Genomic DNA, 17500 nt, shown 5'->3' on the forward strand with positions numbered 1-17500 from the left:
AGAGAGAGAGAGAGAGAGAAGGAGAAAAAAAGGGAGAGAGTTGACGAGCGTGAGAGCTGAAAGAGAGAGAGAGAGAGAGAGAGAGAGACAGAAGATGGATGAGATGAGTTTGTTGAGAGGCGAACCTAGCGACCGATCTTCATCATCACCATCATCATCAGCAGCAGCAGCAGCAGCGTGTTGGATCCTCGTCAGCGTAACAAGGATCTTTTTTTGGCCGCGTTTTTCGCGCGCACCGCAGCGCAGGCCAGATCTTTCGTCGCGCAACGTCGCGAATCGGTTTTCAGTTTCTTTTCGCGCTCGGTGGACCTCGTCGTCTCTTGTCGGTGTGGTACCGCGGCCGTTTTCCGGTACACTTTCCTGTGCGTGCCTATTTGTGTGTTTGCCTGGGCGTGTGTGTACCTGTGGTTCCGGTCCAGGATCCCCTCTGCGATTAGAGATGCTTTCCGGTGCGTATTTGACCCAAAAGCAACTGTTTCCAAGCGCCATGGTTCCCTAGGCTGGATTGTACGACGATGCTGGCAACAGAAACAAGGAAGCACCCTCTAACTGGGATGATCTCACTCTCAACGAACGGTTGGCCCATCTTCATTGCCGTTCCCTTCGATCGAAAGGGATCGCTTTACACGTGGCAATGCCGCAACCCTCCGGGGGTAGATCTCCTTTTGTGCACACCTGTTCCGGTCCCGGTGTGGCCTGGTGCACCCGTTGGTGCTGGCCCTCGCCATCCTTGCCTTCCCCTACGCCCCCTGTCATCCGCCTAAAGGATGGTGTTAATGTGCGGAACGGATCACCACAGCAGAACACACATTTTCACACGACGAGCGGCTGCTGCCAACACCATAACTCACCGTCAAATCGGGTGTGCGCACCCGTCGCGGCCCATTACAATGGACCCCTTGTTTCCACCCCCTGTTTTCGGGTGACACCCGTCCCAAACTACCCAAGCATCACCCCTTCCCCCCCCCCCCCCCCGCGTTGTGCCGCAAAACAAGCTTGACATTCCACACACAGTAACAGTCACCATGAATCATCATCCCCCATCACAATACGGCGATCCGGGAGGAGAAGGTGGTGGAGGAGGATGACATTCGACTGGCTGGCTGGCACGGGCACGGGCACGGCTCGCGGTGGTGGGCGATGGTTCAACTATTTGGTCGCACCGATGGCCAACCATCAGGAAAAAATGAAGAACACAAAATCGCTCCCCCAAAATAGCCATCCCACCCCTTTCTCGTCTCCCACACTCTCGCTGGTCTCATCATTCCCACACACGACGTGCCCGCCCCGCCCGCTTCTCGCTGAAGATGAGATGACTTTCGTCCAATGATCGCGAGATCAACTCAGCGATGTTGGCCCCCATCGCGTACGTGTGTCCGGTTCGGTTGTTGTTTGGCATGTTCTTTCAGCGGTTCAGGTTTACAAACAGAGATAGACGCACACGCGCATACCCTGCGCAGTGATGTCATTGCACGCTTGGCACTCTCTGCACAAGAGAGATGGGGTCATCATCACGATCGCCATCTGGCCGAACGGCCGCCGTATGGTGTGGCATTCCCGCGCGGAGATCCCAGAGGGACTTTTCCAATAGAAACCTCTCTCTCACTCTCCCTCTCTCTCTCTCTCCCTCTCCCCCTTTCGGTTGGACAGTCTGGAGCGATTCATTTCCGTGATCCGATGCTCCCCAAACCACATAGCACCATGAGCAGCAGAAGCAACCATAACCCCCCCCCCCCCCCCCCTTCACCGGGCACCAAGTGTTTGGTGGCGAAAAGGAAGGTGGCCTACCGGGCAAGAAGAGGAGAAACAGCGAAACGAGTAACCACCCTTCCTAGCACGACAACCGAGCACCGATCGTGGCGACCGGCGGGATGAGTCATGTCTTTACCTTTCGGTTCCCCGATGGGGTGCTCTCGACGACGATCTGAGACCGGTGGTCGTCGTCTCGGTCTCGATGGTCGCGCGAGGCAGGCAAAAGATGAAAATAATCCGCAAACACCACACGCGGTATCTCATCGCATCGCGAGAAGCATTCGTCTGAAGCATGATGCTGATGCTGTTTGTGGTGGTGGTGGGCTGGCTGGCGATCGCTTGCATCGTCGTGCCGTCTGCCGTCGTGGCCGTCCGATCGTCCGGGGTGGCGGGCGGACACACCAGGAAAAACAGAAGCTACAAAGGGGTGGGGGGGGGGGGAGGTCGGAAAAGACTATGCAGAACTATTTTTAAGTTGCCGAACCGCTTGGAAGAAAACGATACGCGGAGGATGTGGTGATGGGTGGCGGTGGGCGATGTCTCGGTTCGTTTAGTTCTTGCGGCGGTACGCTTTCGTACCCAAAGTGTCGCGGAAGCTGTGTTCGCACCATCGCACGATTGATGAGCTATTCCACCTTGAACGGCGGCAACCACACACATGGTGGTCTGGTGGCCCTTTCCGTGTCGGTTCCGGTGCGCTACGACCCGCACCAGCCCGATTCCAGTGCCTGCTATGTTTGTTTATTTCCTGAAATGTGCTGCATCCTTCAAGGATCTTTCTCCCTCTCTTTGCTTTTCTTTCTCGGGATCCTCGCTGCTGCTGCTGCGCCACCTCTCGCTCTCCTTGCGAGGTGTTTGGCGCATAAATCACCCTGATTTACGCCCGATTTGTTAATGATGAAACGGAGTAGTAGTATACGGAGGGGGGGATGCGAGGTTTAAAGAGCAATAAAGTGGATTTATTTTCAGTTCGTTCGGTCATCCTTTGCCGGCTTTTCTCATGTCCCGAATGACCGCGATCTCACGTCATGATCATCTTCCGTCTTTTTCTGTGCGATCCGCGCAACACTCATCCGCACTGTGGAACGTGGTGCGTGATTTGCAGACACACGATCGCACGCACGCACGCACGCACGCAGCCAACACGAAACGACATCCCTCTCACTCTCAGGGATGAGAAGAAGGTGGAGGAGGAAAGGCGCGCGAACGCAAATGGCTAGCTCGTGACTCATGGTGGTCTCGCGCACCTCGTCGTCGTCGTCGTCGTCGCCATTCGGTCGTTCGTGTACGATCGATCAATCGATCGATTTCGAAAGGCGCACCCCCCCCCCCCCCCCCCCCCCTAAAACCGCTTCTTCACAACATTCCCTCGGCCTCATGCACCATGGCGAAAGCGCTGAAGCGCTGAGAGTCAGTGTCTGGGAGTCGTTCGTTCATCATCGATTCGTTTATGCGCACCACGGCCCCGGCACCCCATTCCTCCGGGGGGGCTTCACCGGGATTCCGGATTAGCGTGCCTGGTGCGGTGAGATCACATCCCATCTTAACGAAAGACACAGACACACACAGAGACAGATGCGAGCGTAGAGCGCAAGAGACGGAGAGAAGAAGGGAGAGAGGAAAAACTCGTTTTCGCGTGACGGTGACGACGACGACGACGACGATGGTGGGTTAGCCAGCAGCCAGCAGCGCAGCGTACCTCTTGGAACGACCTTTAAAGGTTTTCCTGCACGTAACATGGCGTACGTACAACGACATGTTGGCAACAGCGGCTGCCGTTTGAGGGTTTAGCAACATTAGGGGGAGACCTGCTGCAGTGGCCTCTCCGTGATGCTGATGAAGGTGTTTTGAGTCGCGCGCGCAACGGCGCAATGTTACGGCGGCGGATCGTTACATTTTTTTTTTGATGAAACAAAAACATTATTTTGAAAAAATGAATTGAAACACAAGACATACTGGCGCACAGCACGTTATTAGGTTCAACCAGTATGCGCCGGTGGACACAATGGAATGAGTTTCTTTTTTCCGGAGTTTTTCCTCTAGTTGTAGGGCCCTATTTTCCACCCCCCGGTACTCGATTACACTTGCTTACCATCTTTGCTTTACTTAAACGAACTTTTCTTCTCTCTCCGTTCCTCTCATTTCAGCCATCCATGGCCAGCACAAACGGCACAAAGATAGCTGCGATGATTCATCGATCGCGTCCAGCACCCGCGTTCCCCTGGCGCGCAGCTGCTCTAGTCCCGCGGTATCATACGGTGAGTTGTGAGTGTGTTTTTGTGGGAAAGGGGTGTGCGTGCGAGCGAACGTGCGAGCGCAACACCCTTGCTAACCGGAAGTATATTCCAGCGGACGTCGGTAGTGACGGTCGGTCATTCGTATCCGATTCGCCAAACGCAATGCGCATTGCTCTTCTCTTGGTCTACAACAAGAGCCTCTTGAATCCAACAAGAAGAACCTTAAAAAAAACAGCAGATCAGCAGAAGATAACGGTCGTGCTTCGATTCGATTGACCTTTTCCATGACTACCACCGCGCATGCTGCGTCTATCACGCACGAACCATGGCGATGATAGACCTCAAAAAGGATCCTCCTCCCCTCAGCAAGAGGGCACACAGTGCCAGTGATCACTCGTGAGAATTGATTATGAAATACGCGAGATTCTCGCCCTCTGCTGCCTGCTCCCCCAAACTGCGCTTCTGCTACTGCGCGACGTGATTGCGGGCGCGGCACACGATCGGATTTGTGAAGCACACAACAACGACGACGACGACGACGATGATGATGATGATGCTTCTCCTCCTCATGCCTTGCTAAACATAACAGGAACCCAACAAACGGACGCCATTAGAACGCAGGAACGGCGGACGCAGCCATCTGCCACACACTCTGTTGCGTAATGGTGCTTACGGTGTTTGCTGCGGCTGTTGCTGCTGCTCCGCGATTACCCAATTGATGGACGGATCTGGATGTCGGCAATCGGCGCCCGGGCCAGAGAAGCGAGTACGCCCGCTGCCGCTGTTTGTGAACTTCCTCGCATCAGCCAACCAGCCAGCCAGCCAGCTCGCGCACTGCCGTTTTGAATTGACGAGTTCGGTCGTCAACAGAGCGAAGACGGTTGGTCTGCGGGTTGATGTTGCTGCTGCTGCTGCTGCTAGACTAGTGGAGCAGCAATTCGAAGCAATTGGTTATTTATAAACCGGCAATTTAAATTTCCAAATGAAGCAGGCCCCCAGTTCTTGGCTGATGAATCATCCCGGTCGTGCCCAATTCAGCTCCAATCTTTAGTGCTTCGAACGCTCTGCTTCGGTTCGTAGACGGTTGGTAGGAAACTCTTTGCTGTTGCTGCTGAGACGCGTCGAACATGTTAGACATGCTGCCGTTGCTTTGATTGTTACTTGAGATGAAATGCAAGCATCTGTCATCACCCAAATACAAACGAAACCGCAGTAAGCAAGCGATACAATTGGGGGCTTGTCACGGACAGAAAGCTTGTGGCACGGAAGTATTACCATGTACTGCACAAAACCGCCAGCAACAGAAGGTGTGGCGTTCCCGGGTGGATCATACTTTAAACAGCCAGTACCGTTGCGTCGAGATCGAATATGTTGCTGCCCTCCAAACGGCACGCTGTGTCTTTACGTGTAGCACATTTTCGTTGAGCATTCTCTGAAGAGCGATTTCACCTGTCAATGCCGGCACATCGCAGCAGACGGCGGCGGCGGCAGGGGTTAAGAAAAGTAGTGAGTAGCAACGCAGACAGGCAACGCGGTGTACGTGAGTGCTGCGCGATCAAGCTCCAAAGCAAGCCGTTGCGGCAGCAGCACCAGCACCAGCAGCATGACACGGTTGCCGAGGAGAAAACCGGACAGCGGTGAACGGTTTCGCGGGGGATCCCGAGAAAGGAAGAGGGAGGGCCCTATGTGCCGCGACGCGGTACCGGTGCCGGTGGTGGCTGCGGCTGCTGCTGCCCAGAGTACATCCCGAGACGCGAACAGAAACCGAAGAGTCAAGAGAGCAACCAAACCGCTTGCTTCGTATCCGGTTTCAAGGCCGGTCAGACAACTTTCCGCGTCCCTGCACGAAACAAACGGCTGCTCCGCGCAACCGCGCGCACTCACCTGCCCTGCCGTGGTTTCGGTTAGGCTGCTGCCTCTCTGGCCTGCTCTTGTTGGAGGCTGGAAAGAAGGTTTGGAAAATAGGGACAGCCGCAGCAGCCGCAGCAGCAGCAGCAGGGAATGCACGGACTCTCGAGCTCAGAGGCAGAGGGTCTGCCTACTTGGCTGCTTGCGTTGCCCTTAACAACCAACCGACAGAAGGGCCAGCACAGCAGCATTCCAGGTGCAGCGAGCGCGCGTGCGGGCACGTGTGATAGTGTGTGTGCGCGTGTTCGTCTGCGTACGTTGGCGTTGGTTTCTTGCGGTTTTGGCCCTCCACGCCGGGGGCCTCTATAGGCATGGAATTTTATGGTGGCCTGTTGTGTATCCTACACCGGGCCCCCTCTCGTCGTCGTCCCACACACGCATACTCCACGGGGCGAAACTCTCAACATACCACCAGCTCCCCAGCTATGAGCATGATGTCGTCGTCGTCGTCGGCAGGATGGAATTTTTGAGATCCACCCACCGATGCAAATCGAGATGGAAACAAATGAAAACAACGTGTCCCCTCCGATAGTGGCGGCATTTGTTCGAAATTATTCTTCGAAGCTTCGAAGCAACTACCCCCCCCCCCCCCCCCCCCACGGTCTGGTGCGACTTACCATCGCGACAACAGTCGTTGGCGTGCTCTGCTGACGATGGCGCTAACGATGACGCCGACGTCCTCATTCACGACGGCGCCCACCGATGGCATATCATTGAACTTTAATTGAACCGCAGGCGCACGCACTTTCCCTACCGATACCGCCATGCGCACCAGTACGCCAATCGATAACCAGCTCAGCCGGTAGCGGCTGCGCACCAACACTCATCACATTGCCATGCCGTTGCCGGGACTGCACTTCAGCGTGGTTTTTCTTTGAAAAGTTGACGTTTTTTTTATGAATGGCTCTGGCTGCCCCCGGGCCCACAGTGCAAAAAGGGAACGGGAACCAACCCCCTCTCAAAAACTAGCACATCGACCAGAGCGACCACAGAGCCGTGGAAGGGCATGGTGAAATCGAAACGCCAAACGCCACGCCAAGCACTGCACAAAACAGCAAATCAAGAACAATCGGGATTTGAAATACAAGCACACGGTGGCCTAGCGAGCGCGCTTCTCAATGGCTCGTGAAGAAGGTGCGCGACATTCCGAGTTTTATGTATTTTTTTTTTTCATTATTTTTTTTTTGTCGAATCGGCACTCGGTTTCCGGTAGAGTGCACGCGCGCGGGCGCTCGCCTCGGACAGACAGGCAGGCAGACAGACAGAAAGACGGGAGGTTTCGATTTCGCTGGTGGCGTTCGGCTTAACCCGGTGGTGTTTTAATTCGTTCTCGTTCTTTCCTTCCTTCTTTGTAGACATTGAGTCGCATCCCGCGTCGCTGCTGTTCCCACACCTGCTGCTCGGTAACGGTCGCGATGCGATCGATCCGGCCACCGTGGGCGCGAACTGTGTACTTAACGTTACCTGCCAGCAACCGACCGGCCAGCTAAAGCCCGGTCTCAAGTACAAACAGATCCCGGCGAGCGACACGCCGCACCAGAACATCAAGCAGTACTTTCAGGAAGCGTTCGAATTCATCGGTAAGTGTTACTTTTGGCCCCTTACAGATACATGTTTTTTTTTCTCTATTTTCCGGGATAGTACGTACGCTTTGAAAGCGGTGTTCTGAATTTCTGAGAAAGTCTGGTTGAGCGAGAAGCACTGGTCTGTCGAAAAGAATGAAACTAGAACTATGAATACTGTAGACGAATCCATCTTATCCACATTCGAGAGAAGAAGTGGAGGGCCGCAAACGGGAATAGAGCATGGGGAGGCACGGCGGCGTGTACGAGTAGCGAAATCCTCTGTGAACTCTATACGGGATGCAGGCAAAGCGATACACATACGCGATATGACCTGCCATGCCATCAACAAAACAACCACACACCCCATCCATCGGCAGAAAGTTGAATGAAATGTTAATGATTGGTGGCGGGGGAGCTGGATGATTCAACCGATCGCCAAAGCATCGCGCGCCACCGCCTCCTTTTGCGGAAACCGACCGTCCCTTCACGGGCCACGGACATCATCGTGGGGTGGTGGTGGATGGTGGTGGATAATATTGTTTGGCAGATTTTTGTTTATTTTTGGTACCTCCACTCCCCCAGCAGCCAGTGGAATCGCACAACCGGTCTTTGAACCACCGGTTCGTTACCGATCCGGTCCGCCGGAAGGGATGTGGCGGAGGATGTACGTAAGATTTTAAATTTAAACGCGAAAGTAGGGTGCAAGATAGGTAGGCCGGGCGGGCGGGTGGGCAGCGTGGCGGAGCAGGAGTGCATGTTCAAACAAACATCCTTGCGCCGCCGGGATGCCAGAGTGTATACCAGCCACCATCCGACCAGCGAAGGGTGACGACACCCGGGGCATGATGAGTGGCTGCTGCTGCTGCTGCTGGACCTCGGTCCCGGCTCCGCTTGCGCTTCAGGATCGTCCGTTCGCGAGTACAAATATAGCTATGACATCAACCACCACCGCACCGCTACTCACTCCGATCGCGGCGTGTAGCGGTCGTCGTAGCAAACGTCGTAGTAAATGGTCGCGATCTTTTCCTTTTTTCTTTTTTTTGCTGTCCTCCATTGGTACGGCAGCGCGCCACTCTTCTGCAAGCTTCCATTCCATTCCAATTCCGAAACGACCGGACGACCGCCCAACTGCCTCTCGTTTATGGTGTTTCCTTCTTGCGCGGTGATCGCGCGGCTTTGGAAGTCCCAGATCGCCACCATCAACAACAACACCACCACCACCACCACCAGTTGCTGCCAAGTCAGAGAAGCGGGAAGTATGTACGTGCTACTGGCCGACGACGACGACCTTGCGCTGGCGACAAGCAACCAACCAACCAGCCACCTTATGTCCGTCCCGGAACATTTTACCCCGGACAACCGCGTCCGTGGCGGAAACTCCTTCACGTTTAGGGAAAGGAGTCTGTTTACGACGCCTGTTGGCCATTAATTTGTATAATTTCGCGCGAGAACGGAACTGAACTCTTCCTGTCCCGTCCCGGAAATACGGAACACGGTTCCGTTTCGTCCTTCGTCGTCCGGGTTGACTGACCGCCATGACCGCCAAACGCAGCACGTCGCGGTGCTGGATGGATATCTTGCGCATATTCCTTCCGCACCACGCTGGCTGATGAGGGGATGAGCGCGAGAGTTCAGATCAACGAGAAGCGCTAGCGGCCCCCGGCCGGAAGGCGTAGGCTTATCGGGGTGGTCCACCACCACCACCAGCCGCGTTCAACTAGGAGACTTATACGCGTTCTGTGTGTTTTTTTTTTTATTTTATCAATTGCTGCTAGCTGCTGGTTGGTGGGGATTGTGGTGCAGCTAACGACAAGCGCGTGGATTTTGGTGGCCCCCTTTCGTCCCGAGCCGTCCATCAAGCGGTTACACGATCGCGGGGCCGTTCGGTGGTCGGACGGTGATATCATGGTGTGTCAATATATTCACATTCACGCAGGACAAACTGGTGAAGCGTCGGCGAGAGAGCGAGAGATAGTCGACGGTCGACGACCACCCCACCATCATCGTCACTGCGCGATATGTGGTGTGCGTGCTTCAATAACTGCTGGTTGTGTGGTGGATGGTGGTGGTCATGAATTGATAGCAACACCAACGAGCAACAGCAACGCTTTTGTGGTTTTTGTGGACCTGAGAAAGAGGGAGCGAAATAGAATGAGAGAGCGGTGCTGGTCTGCGGTCGGTCGGCCCATGGTGCGTTCCGCAATGAACGGTGTACGCGTTAGCCGCGGCTGTGAGTGCTAGTGATGAGTCACGGAGCCGCATTTAAACACAATTAAATGCCGTGGCCCTGCACCGAGCAGGGCAAAGAGAGCGCTGAAGAGAGCAGCACCGAGAGATAGAGAGAGAGAAAGAGAGGACAATGGGGTTGGTTGGTTGGTTGGTTGGTTGGTAGTCGTTCGTAATCGCTCCACCAACCCTTAACCCAACGCAACTCGACCACCCCTCCGACACAGACATCGAATGACGCAAAGCAGCAGCAACAGCACCACCCCACATCATACCCCACCACCATATTGCCACGGAGGCGAGATTTCGCGGCCTTCGTCCGCTTCGTCGGTGTATTGCCGCTCGGGGAAGCGAAAACCATGTTCCGCCGCAGTGGCAGGGTCGTATGAAGGCTGTCCTGCCACCAAAACGGACCCCAGGACCGCGGATCACAGCGTCAGAAGTGATCATTTAGAGAGAGAGAGAACATATCGATCGATCATATTTCGAACGAACACTGAAAAAGGAACTAGTCTACCAATACCTTCCTGCGTCCAACACCTGCTGGGCGCCTCAGGAAACCGGGACTGTGCGCATTCCGTCAAAAGTCGATGGTTGCGGTACCGCCGGAGGCAGTTATGAGTTGGTATTTAAGCTTTTTTTTTCTGTGGCCTCGGGAAGCCTCACAATCCCGGTTCCGACCTTTAATCCGCGGCAACCAACGGAGAACGGTAGGCCGGAGGAGAACTGGGGCCCGCACACAGACGGACATAGGAAACCTGTCATGCAGAAGCGAAGAAGCAAAGGCATCGTAGCACGCCTGGCTGGCTTGCGCCCAGCCTACTGCTTGTGCCTTGCTTGAGGCAGACGAGGCATCCCCCACTAACGGTATGATGACTCACTGCCACGCTGGTCTGCGGATTGCCAGTTAACCACCGATGCGGGGCTCTCACCATTAACCAAGCAAGCTGGCGCGCAGACGAGCGAAAGAGGCCACCGGACCCCCGGACGGCAGGGTTGCGTGTGAACGATTGCAACCGAACTAAACCACACGCTACGCTACGTTTGCTACCGACCGAAACCCATCACACGGAACACCGCACTATTGGCCTGTCGACAAGACACAAGGAATAGGGGACCCACTTACCCCCCCCCCCCCCCCCCCCCCCCCCGACGGTGGTGTGTAATGGTTTACCGCAGGTTGTGCCACACAGAAAACCGAGCGACGAGACGAAAACACAGCACCAACAGCACAGCTTTCGTGATTTGACTCAATTACATCGGTAGCACAAAAATGCCCGGCCAAACCCGGCCGGGGGAGTGAGGGAACATTCCTTCAAAATCAACCAGCTTCTGTTGGCTATTGTGGCGTGGTTTTTGGAACCAAGCACGAGCAACTGAGAAACTGGTTTCCATTTTTCGGTAATCTTAAATTTCTTCTGTTTTTTTTTAAACACAAACCATATGCTTGTGAATACTTCCACAAGCACTAAAAAGATAGTCACAGCTTGCTACGTGATGCAATGGTTTCGCATGACGGGTGTGCTATGAATCGAGATTTATCTAAGGTCATGTTTCACCTATAAAATCATCATCCATATATGATAAAAACAAGCATCATCCGGGCTTGTTTTTATCATATTAACATTTTGGGACCAAGCGTAAAGCTAAAGATGAAATATTGAAATCCTTGGTAGAATAAATTAAAAATGATTCCCAGGATTAAGAGCCAGGTTTTAACGATCATTTAGCCGGCCCGGGATCGGGAAGCATAGCAACGAGTTCCTCCTACCCTGCCTTATTCAATTCCTTTGGCCACGTGCATAATCTGGTTACGCACACTCGCCCCAGCCGACGGATCCCATGTCCTAGGCGCATCCTTGTCAAAGCCATGCGCACACGTGTGTTGTATTTCTACCTCGTAAGCAGAAACGTGCGCACTGTCTCTCTCTCTTTCTCCAGGGTGAGATGGCAGCGACCGGGCACCACGACCATGATGATGATGATGATGATGATGTCAATGATAAGCCGCGAACGTACGCGACGACGACACACACCGGGAGCCACCCATTCCCGTCCGAGCACGTGCTCTTCTAATTTAGACCGAATTCTCCCTTCATACCAAACCGCACTTTTCTTGTGCGTAGTGTTTGCCGCAGGATATATTCCTGTCGGAAAAACAAATGTACGTTTTCCGGTCACCCAGAAAGGTGCCGGGGCGGTGGGGTGGGGGATATATCGTTAACGGTTGGTGGGTGAGTAGGTACTGGTGCTTCATCAGCGTAAGGAAATACCCCTCGAAGAATTGAATATACAACATGATATCAATTGAGATAAGTAGTTGAGAGCCCCGTTCCCTTCGCTATAGAGGGTGGTTTTTTTTTCCTATTTCCGAGCTGCGGTTAGAAGTTGTGCGGAATATTACTCATAAAGTGCCGACGGAACCTCGTGCAACACCAGCACGGAAACAAGGATGGATGGACAGTAGTATTTACTGTAACAAGTGCCCCGTTTCTGGCCTCTAATCGAACCGTACGGTCTCAATCCACGAACCACCACCAACTCACCCAGCCATTCACAATCGTCATGATGATGATGCGGGGTGCCGGTCGTGTCGTGGCATTTCGGTGGCCTCCACCAACCCTCGCTCCTCCGTACTGTGGAACCGCTAGTGCGCAATATGGACGATGAATCATCGCAGATCAATTATGAACTGTATCGAGCTGTTGACGAGCGAGCTGTAGAGAGAGAGAGAGAGAGAGGGTGAGAGCGAGAGGGTGAGAGCGAGAGGGTGGACATAAAATTGTCTCGATCACGAGGAGGGTCGATGGCGCTTGCCTTGTCCGGTGTGGTGCTGGTATTGTGTGGGTGCGCTACGATAGCTATGGTGGTGGTGCTGGTAGCGTAGATTGTAATTGAGTGTTAATAATAGTAGTAGATGGCGCGATACCACTGATTAGCGTCCTTTTTTTCTTTTCTTTCTTCTTACCATCACGTGGTTTCGTTTTGCTTGCTTGTCAGAATTCAATTTGAGAGTGTCCTCGATGTCATTGTCGCGTCGAGATGGTCGCACAGTTCGTAAGCAGATCGGAGTAGCTTCCGTTCGTGTGTTTGGTTTTCCATAACCAAGCAACCTATGGACAATCGCCATGACGTGTCTGCGATGCGCAGGCAGGCAGGCAATCTGATCACAACAGTTGAACGTGCACACATGGATGGTTATGCAAACCTATTTACCAAATCCCCGTACAATACAAACATTCTGGGCATACAGGTTCCCTTCTTCTTTGGTGGCACCCTTCGAAACCATCCGCCAAACCAAACGAACGAACCAGATTACGAACCGAACATAGCGCACCTCGTCATGGGCTCGTACCTATCTAAATATTTATCTTACATTTATCTAAATTTCACCCTCAACCAGACGCATCCTTTGTAGCAAACCAGACCAGAAGCATCCTTTGTAGTCAGCCAATCGTCCCGCTATCCTGCCAAACAAGCGCTACTTTTGGAAAGGGATTCTTTATGCAAAATCGAGAAGAGGGACTTTCTTTTCCACCATCACCGATGGTGTGTACCAGCCAGGAGAGGAGGGCATAGGCTGCTTTGACAGCAGGATTGATCTTTCCCAAGGGGTTGGCTGCAACGACTCTCTTCTACTTTGAAAGCATACCATATTGGTACTGTTTAGGTCTATTCACGCCAATGCACCGCGTCTTCGGTGCGGCTGTAATGCTCATGAATGAGTAACAACTATTTAAACACACAACCGAGCGAGACCAACCGACCTCACGGTCGTCCGGCCCTGAGAAATGTGACTTTCTTCTAGCTCCTCCCCCCTGGCACCCTCCATCATGCTGCTCCGCGCTGGATGTGACGAACCACCCGGCTCCGGCCTCCCCACCTGGCCACGAACGAAACACGTTCATTACTGACACGCAATCACCTGGCCTGGCTGTGACTAGTGCGGTTCTACACTATAGCGCTACGTGCTACGTGCACTCCAGGCCCCGGGAGAGCGGGGTGGTGAAGTGGTTTGATAGCAGAGCGCACAATGAGTATAGATTGTGTCGCTGTAGTAAGGGCCTGTGCAAGCTCCTATTCACACTACATTGCGTCGACGCTTGATAATGCAAATGTGTATTCAAATGTGTTCTTCGCTTCAGTTCTATTTACTTTTACTAGCGCCTTCACCAGTCCCGGCTGGATTGTATGCACCTTGGCACGCGGAAGTATTTCATGTCATTTGCTGTTCATGTATTAGCTGTTTTGGTTAAATTGCCACTGTACTGTGTCTAGTTTAGGGCCCTGCATCTCTTCTGCATTTGCAGCACCCAAAAGAATACAATCGCGATACAATTGCGTGTAACATTCGAGTTTCGAGCCTTCGCTATGAACACTCGATCTTAAGATCATTCACATCAGAATGTTAAGAGATGTTTCACATTCGGTAAATCCTAGTAGAAGCCAACTTACCATTCGATAAGGAGGGAAAACACAAATAGCATGTACTTTAAAACCTTATAACTCATTCAGGCGTCCCTCCGTACTTTACGGCTTCTGATAATGAAAGCGCTTCGCTGGGCTGCGCTGCTCCGGGCATGAGTCAGAGAGTACACCGCAGCACTACAACCAACCACACATACAAGCGCACCCGTCCGTCCGTCCGTCCGTCCAAGTCGGAGTTATTCAATCGAGCAATGGCAAATCGGGCAAATCGATAAGAAGGAGAGCCGCCAGTCAGTCAACCAACCATCCAACCAACCAGCAAGCGACAACGAGGACTGAAAATAGACACACAAATCAATAGTAGCAGCAAGTGGCCAACACGGGCGGCGTAACATGGGAATCCGAAGGGGGTTTTGTGTTACGGCTGTCGAGCGCGAACGCGAGGGCGCGTTGCCGTTGTGTGATGATGAGGCGGTGAACCTCCACCATGGGCGCTGCCCATCAAAACATTAAGCGCCATGTCTTCTGTTTCGAAAAGATCGCATTGTTTGCCGCGGTAATACGATTTTTCTTGCCACCACCATTGGCCACCGAGGACCGAGGTGTTTCTTCTGTTCCAAAAAGGTTTATACAAAGCTTCTTGGCTCGCTTCGATTGGCGCAAAGGGTGCGCGTACGCTCGCTAGATGGTGATAAAATAGAGGACAGGAGGAGGTTCTAGCCTGCGACCGGGAACTGACGCGAGCGAGGCAAAGTGTCATAACAGATAAGCGCGATAGGTGCACAGCGGCGCGGTGTGGTGTTGACGCCAGCAGACGATGACGACGAACAAGGAGGATGATGATGATGATGGGTCCGTATGTATTGAAGAATCGCCAGCCAGGAGCTGATAACAACCTTCTCCTTCCCTTTCGTCAACTCCCGGACACTCCGCATCCCTTTGCACCACCGCGGCAGATGGCTTGGCTTCGCTTCAATAGCGCAGTGTACTGTGGCTCTAAAGCGCCATTTTCTCGTTCATCCTATAAGTACAGACAGTAGCTTTGTTTGGATGGCACTTTTGGAAGGCTCTAGCGCATGATACCGCAGCCCACTTACTTCGCCGTGTCCTATAGACACCGAGTCCCAGACCGCCGGAACGCTCCATTCGCGTTGCGAAGATGCGATGAGGCAGCATTTTGATCACCAGCAGCGCATCGCATGAATGTATGACCCATTGATAAGAGACTGGATCGCAGTCGCAGGGTAGTGTGCTACGCGGTGTAAGACGTAGCCAGCAGCTAGCCGATGTCCGATCTTCCAGCTGAGGACCTGAAATCCCGAAAACTTCCTATCACCGCTGGCTCTTGTGAGTTCCCCCCCCACCCCTTCCCCTTCAAGTGTCTCTACCTCTAAGTAGCGATCGGTCATTGTTGTTACTAGGGGGTGCCAGGTAACCGAGCTCCATTCTCTCAAGTCCTGTGACAACAACAAGCGGATTGACGCAACACCACCACGACGAGAATCGCACATCAGAGTGTCATCAAACACGTAAACAATGCGTCAACGATGGCGCCCGGGGAGCATCTCTCTATCGGCCCTGCACTGGTTGCGTGACCCTGAAGCCGCTCAAAAAGACAGCGCAGCGCAGCAGATAGTAGCGCGCTAATCGTCACTAATGTGGCCACCGTACGTGCAGTGTGCAGACAAAACATACCGTCTGAGAGGACTTTGCGCCACAGTGTCTGGCAGAGGTTTGCAGAACTGCCAGCTGCCAATGCTCTATCTATAGAGTTTACGCGCAGTTTATCGGACATTCCCACTCGCTTGCAGCATTATCCTGCAGCGTTGGCGCTGCACGTGGCACATTAACGCCCGCGCGTTATCTCGTGTTTCGGTTGGCCGAGGCCAGCCCGGCTCTCCTTCCATTGCGCGTATCTTATTGAGGGAGATTCCACGCTTCCGGATGCTGCTGCTGTTGCTGCCTTGATAAACATGTTGGTATGTCGCCGTGGTCTGGTTGTGTTTCTCTCCCTTCAGCAACGGCGGCCTGAAACAAGTTCATCGAATCATTAAAAACGTACTCTCCTCATCTTCTCACCAACCATCCCCTCCTTTTTTGGGATCGTTTAAGTATCCGGAAGCGCTTTGCTAGGAATGGGAGAACACACCCCTTCGGGCTTGGTGGTTTCCGGGGTAACAACGCACGCATCGCAACCGGTGCTGGAGGGTGTGCGCTTCAGAACTTTATATTCCCAGCTCGTGTGCCCCGTCGTCTTGTGGAGTGATTCATCGAACGTGCTCAACCGTAGCACCGGAGGGAGAACGGGGACCAACAGCAGCACCTCCATTCTCTCTACCCTGATCGCCGGATGTTAAGCTCTGGTCCTTGCCGCACCCGTTTGTCCACGAGCCGAACCGAGGGAAGAGGAGGCTAATCGTGTTCCTTATTACGATGGAGCGATGGTGGTGTGACTTGATGTTTGGCTGTCGTGCGGTTGCCAGTGTTTTTGATTGAAGGGTTTACGTAGAGCAGTTCTTCTTCGCCCTGCGGGCACCTCGTCTTCTTTGGGGAGTGATTTCCAAGTGATTTTCAATGCTGCATCCAATCGGAGGCGAATAGCTAATTAGCAAGAGCAAACCCGACGCGTTGGCAACGAGCGTGGCAACGGAAGCGCGTATGTGGTGCGTATATTTTAAGGATTTCAGTTTTTCATTCCGGACGCGACACGCACAAAACACACTCGCTAGCCGTGTCGGTAGCGAATGGGATTAGTGGTTTAAGAGGTTTTTGGGACGCTGCGCGCACACAATCTACAGGGGAAAACAACAAGTTTTTGCTTTCAGAGAAGGGCACGCCCCGGCAGTAACTTACGGACTCTGGCTGCTGCTGCTCCTGCTACTACGATGACGGCGGTTACAGCCGGTGCAAGAGCCTACTATCCAAACGCAGATGGTCGCTACGTCACCCTCGGGGTTTCGGAAGAACCAAAGAAGCAACGTTCACTCCCAAATTTGGCAAAAACTCGTAAAAACCATCCGTCGTCCACAGATCATCCCCCCCCCCCCCCCCCCACAGAGACTCTGTTGCTAATGTATAGTACGGGTGCAAATCGAATACCCATCCGATGCTGCGGCTGCCAATCACCAACATGTAACGGTCCAAGGTGCCAATGACACTCACCGACAGCCGCCTGCTGCGTTTGGAAGTTACACCGTCGACGCGAAATGGTCTGTAAATTTTACGATAGCAGCAGCAGCAGCAGTTCCACACAAAAAGCGTTGCACAGGGAGAGAGGCCAGGGCTCTGCTGCCTGGTGATGATGGTACCGATGTGAGTAATACCACCGGCACCACCCCAGTGCAGAGATTGGCGCGCCGTCCGTTGTCCGGCATTATTGCAGTT

At 53.4% G+C, this 17500-nt stretch overlaps 1 protein-coding gene across 1 annotated transcript in view; it reads left to right on the top strand.

Annotated features, from left to right (window-relative positions):
* The window catches only part of LOC126581630 (tyrosine-protein phosphatase vhp-1-like), a 28256-nt gene that overhangs the window by 1555 nt on the left and 9201 nt on the right, over positions 1 to 17500 (top strand). Inside the window, exons 2-3 of the mRNA XM_050245427.1 lie at positions 3900 to 4010; positions 7253 to 7477. Of these exons, the coding sequence (XP_050101384.1) occupies positions 3900 to 4010; positions 7253 to 7477 (336 nt within the window). The remainder of the gene's footprint in view (positions 1 to 3899; positions 4011 to 7252; positions 7478 to 17500) is intronic.

The sequence above is a fragment of the Anopheles aquasalis genome, chromosome 2 (genome assembly GCF_943734665.1).
Source record: "Anopheles aquasalis chromosome 2, idAnoAquaMG_Q_19, whole genome shotgun sequence".
Taxonomy (NCBI): Eukaryota; Metazoa; Arthropoda; class Insecta; order Diptera; family Culicidae; genus Anopheles; species Anopheles aquasalis.